At 44.3% G+C, this 5,705-nt stretch overlaps 1 protein-coding gene across 1 annotated transcript; it reads right to left on the reverse strand.

Annotated features, from left to right (window-relative positions):
- Positions 1–4,373: 4,373 nt before the first annotated feature.
- On the reverse strand, positions 4,374–5,301 carry LOC125410267 (ferritin heavy chain-like). Its single transcript, XM_048449730.3, has one exon. The coding sequence runs from the start codon at positions 5,050–5,052 to the stop codon at positions 4,501–4,503; it is 552 nt and encodes a 183-aa protein (XP_048305687.1). The 5' UTR covers positions 5,053–5,301; the 3' UTR covers positions 4,374–4,500.
- Positions 5,302–5,705: the final 404 nt, after the last annotated feature.

The raw sequence follows: 5,705 nt of genomic DNA on the forward strand, positions 1-5,705 counted from the left end.
AATTAAAAGTTTACTCAAAAAATGCCCTTACTTTGAACTAAGACACATATTACCATGACTCTGTTCTGGGAGCTTCTCTTAGATCCTCTGGTTTGAAGAGAAAAGAAATGCTCTTGTTGCAGCATTCTCCTGAATAGCAACAGATAGCAATCAGTACCCCTCCGCCACGATTTTAACTCAAAGTTCAATCTTCCGTTCACTGTATCTGGACTTCCAATCTTTCTCTTCCTCCTAACAAATGTCCCAATCATTTCTCAACAATAATGTGATTTTTGGACTTACAGTAGCTATGTTGGACCATGAAATAACTTTAAGCTGGAAGCCCTCAGCAGTGGAAGAGGCATGTTTGTTATCAAAGAAAGCAAGGTGATTTTTAAATACATACCATCACTTTATGTGTGAGGAAATCCTAAGCTAGGTCACCAATTAAATTAGAACACAATGTTGTCTTAGCTCATGCATTTCTTATGATTTTTTTTAAATTATGCCTTCTGAAAGAGCTCTTTACACTTATTTGGCATTAATGTTTATCATTATATCATTTTACACACCCATAGGAGAGACATAAATATACTGTAAAGTACAACTAGACTAAATAAAATGTGTAAGAAATGGTACGAAGTACTATTAAAAGTTCTTCAGGCACAAATGTTTTAAATCAGTTTTTGTACTCAGAGTCGTGTGGGACCCTGCATACCTTCATTTCCGCCACCCAGCATACTGCGGTTTCTTAAGAGTTTTCCTCAATAGCTCTCAGGATTTTCAGTCGATAAGGCCAGAGTTAAGTTTGAAGTACATGCTCAGGCAATGCCGACCACAGCCAACAGCGATGGTAGGACACTAAACGTCCCTATTTCAAAGATGTGAAAATATGAAGAAAACCGTGCCTCTTGGAGTCAGTGAAATGTGACAGGAAGTCGCATAGCAGCCCTGAACTGGTTTCCTTCTGTCATTTTCCACTATGGCAGAGAAACCTGTACTTTTCAAACCTGTTTTTCTGGCTTTTGTTACAACTCATAACCTAAACTGACTTCAGTTGAGGCAAGGCTTTTAAGACTATGTTGTAATTACCACTTTCCTTCCGTGCATACCTCACCCTGATCCCTTGCTCCCTTTCCACTAGTCAATCAGATATAAACTTCATCTTAACCTTTCTAAGTAATATTTTCTAATATAATTTTCTAAGCCATGCCCTTTACTCCAGGTTTTCTGAAACAAATTCATCAATATGCCTCTGATGCTGAACTCAAAGTGTGCGCGCACACACACACTTTGTATAAAATATAATTCTAAAATATGAAGCATTATATTTGCTTTCCCTTCAATTTATCATATATCAATATATGCATATGTTATATATCAATATATATATATATGACTTATAAGGCCTTCCTCTACTGACCGTTGATTAGTTATATTTCTTGGACTTGTGAAAATAAACTAGAATCGCTGGAAACTGATACAAAAATAAAGTATAATATACAAATCAGAAATGTAAGGCAAATTTCTAGACAAGGAAAAGTTTCGGAGAAATGAAAGGCCGCTTTGTACTGCTTGTCACACATTTATGAAGAAAAATACATTTCCTTTTCCTAGAAAATGAAGCACAAGTTGTTGGTGACAACCATCTATTAGGAAATTTCCTTCTGTGATACAGGGATGATTTTTCCCCGTATAGGTAAATTGTTCAGCACAGTTCATTTGAATCCGTGTTTGAGCCAGAGATGAAGTTATCAATTTTACCATTTCCCCCTAGTCTGTCCAGCTATTATCATTGCCTGAGATCCTGGTACCCATAGCAACAGCCACTGTTTCAGACATCATTCATCCAAGCAGCAGGGCATGGCCAGTGACTGGCAATCATGCAGCTGTGTGTCTCAGGGTGCTACGTGCCGGGGCTCAAAGAACTAGTCATATCTTACTATTACGTATTTAAAGTGCACTTATCCAGGAACGGAGAAGGTGGCATACGCAGAAGAAGTTTACCTCCACCTTTCTGTCCGTTGTGTCGCAAGAGGGGAAAATCTGGGAACTTTTAGGAAAGGCCAAAGTCTGGACATTAGAAAGTCAAAGGGGAGCATCTTTCAAAAGGCTAAACGTTTCCTATCCATTGTCATAACTGTCTTGCAGATTCCAGAGCCTGTTTGTGACTACCAAAACTGAGCCAAAGGGCAGGGACTTAGACCATGCATGTTTTACTCTCAGCAAAACAAAGATAAAATCAGTGGGGCTGGAATCTGGAGACAGCTCAGTGGGTGAAGAGCACACTCTGCTCATGCAGAGGATCCATCCGTTGGCTGCCGGGCCCAGGCCTGTTATCACACAACTATCTGTTCATCCAGCTTCAGAGGAGCTGAGGCTGTTTGCTGGCTTTTGTGAAAGCCCAGGATCTCTCCCTCTCACAGCCCCTCTCTGTTTCTCTCTCTGTCTCTCTCTCTCATACACACACAACTAAAACTGAACTGTATATTTTTTTAAAAAAAGAAACCATTGAGTGGTTGCTGTTGTGCCAAGATTTTTTTTTTTTAAAAGAAAGGCTGTAAAACGTGATCTGAGCAACAGCGGCTTGTAATGGGCACTCAGGTCTAATCATTGTTAGCCTTTGAGTTTCGCAGATGAGGAAATACCACTTTTCCAGGTAAAATCAAAGCCTAGACATAGGTCTTAATTGGTGTATCTTCATTTCCCTGCAAAGTCAGTCACAAGAAAAGAGACAGACAGGACAAAGAGGGAGGTGTGTCAACCAACACAGAGCAAGTTTGGGGTGAGCTACAGATGGTCCCATGAATGGACTACCACAGAAAATGATTTAGTGCCCAATTCCAGTGCGCTGTGTCCAGCAAGCATGCAAGCTGCTTCCCCCCCCCGCCCCCCAGGCTTTGAAATGAGCTGGAACTGCAGGTAAAGCCAATGTGTGTTTTGTAGCCACCCTTTACTTACTGTGCTTAAAAGGAAGCTACTCTCAATGCAGAAATCTGGGTACTAGTTCATTCTGGGGATTTCAAACCCCCTTATCTTCCCTGGCGGCCAGAGCAATCAAGTTAGGGTCTGCACGGGGGAGAAAGCCTGAACAGAGAACTGAACTACCTGTCTGGGTGGTACCTTACTTACTGCCTCTCACAAGTCTCTTTCTAATTCTGAAGGCTTTCATCATATGAGGATTTTGGCTGACATTTTGAAGCCATCTCTACCCTAGGCTGGAAGGCATACCTGTAATTAAGGGAAAGGCTACGGTGATCAGGGCTGTCTTCACCAGTTTGGGGAATTTCCCTCCCTTCTGGGCCTGGTTATCTGGCTGAATTCCCAGTCTACCCACGCCCTGCTTCCTAGCTCATTGATACCCTCAGTAGGAGAGACCACACTGGATCAGAACTATGTTCCTAGTGTGGTTCTGGGGATCAGAACTACGTTCCTGTCCCAAGTCTCTAACTCCCCTTGTAGCCCCCCTTTAAATTCCTACCCTTCCTATTTCCTGAGATTCTTATGGAAATATAGTAATAGTATGAATGAACAATCTTGGACCTGCAAAGTTCCACTGTTACTTCAGTTTAACCTTGGGGCTATAAAAAAACAGTCATTTTGGCTTTGCTTACCTATTATTATTGTTTCCCAGGGTAAGCATGTCCTAAGTGTTCTGCTGTCTTTTAGGTGGTCGCACTGTCTTACCTGGCATCAGCAAATGCTAATGTTTTCCATCTTTTAGTAAGTTAATGGGCTTTAGGTAAAGTTCATTTCATTTTAATTCAGTGGTTCTCAACCGTCATAATGTTGCAACACTTTAATAAACTTCCTCCCATTGTAGTGTTGTCCCCCCCCACCATAACATGATTTTTGTTGCTTTTTCATAACTGGAATTCTGCTTCTGTTAAAATCTTAATGTAAATATCTGATATGCAGGATATCTGATCCGCACCCCCGTGTTTAGCGGGATAGTTGATCCGCCAGCCCCCCCTCCCCGCCCCGTGTTTAGCAGGATATATGATTGGCAACTCTCGTGTTTAGCAGGATATCTGCTACCCGTTCCTCCAGCCCACCTCCCACCCCCCACCCCCCCCCACCCGCATCTACACTTTTCCCATGCTCGAACACCGCCCATGCTCGAACACCGCGGCTACAGGCCGACCACTTCACTTCACCTCACCCACACTTCACTCCCACCCCGCCCCCAAGCTCACACTGTAAGAAAAAGCTAATTTGTTCTCCCCCCAGGGCTTGTGAATAGCCTTTCCCTTCCACCTACTTGAGCTCTTAGCTGCAAGGAAACCCGACTTGGGTGTGTGAAGAGACACCCAGATACCCGTTTTAGACATGCAAGGGAATGTCTTCATTCTTTAAAGGTGAGAATTTGACACATATGAATCAACAGGTAGCAATGTGCTCAGAAAGAAATTTATTGCAAACAGGCCAGATAGGAAAACTAGGGAAACTTCTGGACATATAACGTGAGCCCCTTGCCCGGTGATCTGAGGAAGACCCCACCATAGTAGGGACAGTCCCAGTTCAGTTCTCCTTGGTGGTCTCGGCCAGGGTGAGCTTGTCGAAGAGGTGCTCAGCCAAATGATTTTCTGGAGCCCCCAGCTGGCGCAGGTTGGTCAGGTAGCCACCCATCTCCTTGATGATTTCGACCTGCTGGTGGAGGAAATGGCGCTTCAGGATCTTGCACAGGCAGATATCACCGTTGCTGTTAGCCAGATCGTACAGCTGCAGGAGACTCTGGTTGAGCGTCTTCTCTAGGTGGAAAGCACACTCCATCGCCATGAAGCCATCGATCCAGTCGTGACGACCTTCATCGGCAATTCTCCCAAGGGTAAGGAAGCCATGGCGCTCACTCAGCAACAGGAACAGCCTTTCGGTGCGCTCCATCCACCTCTGGGACATAGTCAGGAAGAAGAGTGCAAAGTACTCCAGGGCCACTTCGTCTCGGTTGCAGAAGAAGGCCATGGAGAGGTAGACGTAAGTGGCGTACAGCTGCAACTGGATCTGAGAGTTGAGGGCAGCGTTGCTCTCAGACAGGTAATTCTGCTGGATGATCTCGGCAAGAGGAGAGGCCATGGCGGCAAGGGTTCTCACGCTGTCAGCCGGAGCTAGAAGGGAGTACCTGACTCCGAGCTGTGGAGCTGGCGAAAGTGACTGCCTGCCGGAGCCTCACAGTCACTTCAGGAAAGGGAGGAGGAGCTGTGAAACCAGACAGGACCAGCTTCGGGCTCTGGTCAGGCTCTGACGCAGGACCAGAAGCGGCAACCGCCCAAACCAGTGCCCTGAAGACAGAGATGGAGACAGCAATGGCGGCCGGTGCCTCAGGCTGTTGAGCCGCCGGTGTCAAAGGTCAAGGAACAAAGCTGTTCCACAGTAACCCAGAAGGCATTGCGCTGGCTGACCCTCTTAAAGATATACTATCGTTTAAATTCTGAATAAACAGCCAAGTTTTTTAAATTGTGTGGATAGTTAATTTTAAGGAAAAGTATTTGAACATCCCCTAATCGTGACTGTTTCATTAAAGTAGTTCTTTTCGTATGTGACGCCATTATCTCATATCTTAAAGAATTAGTCACCTTAACCGGTGACGATGGCTATACTAAAAACTTTCTCTCTCTCTCTCTCTCTCTCTCTCTCTCTCTCTCTCTCTCTCTCTCTCTCTCTGTCTCTCTCCTCTCTTTTCTTTTCTTTCTTTCTTTCTATCTCTTTTCTTCTTCTTCTTCTCCATT

This window comes from Myodes glareolus, chromosome X, assembly GCF_982192425.1.
Source record: "Myodes glareolus chromosome X, mMyoGla1.1, whole genome shotgun sequence".
In the NCBI taxonomy this organism is placed as follows: Eukaryota; Metazoa; Chordata; class Mammalia; order Rodentia; family Cricetidae; genus Myodes; species Myodes glareolus.

Bases quoted from the DNA above. Each gene is read 5' to 3' on its own strand.
- LOC125410267 (XM_048449730.3), bottom strand. From the start codon at position 5,052: ATGGCCTCTCCTCTTGCCGAGATCATCCAGCAGAATTACCTGTCTGAG.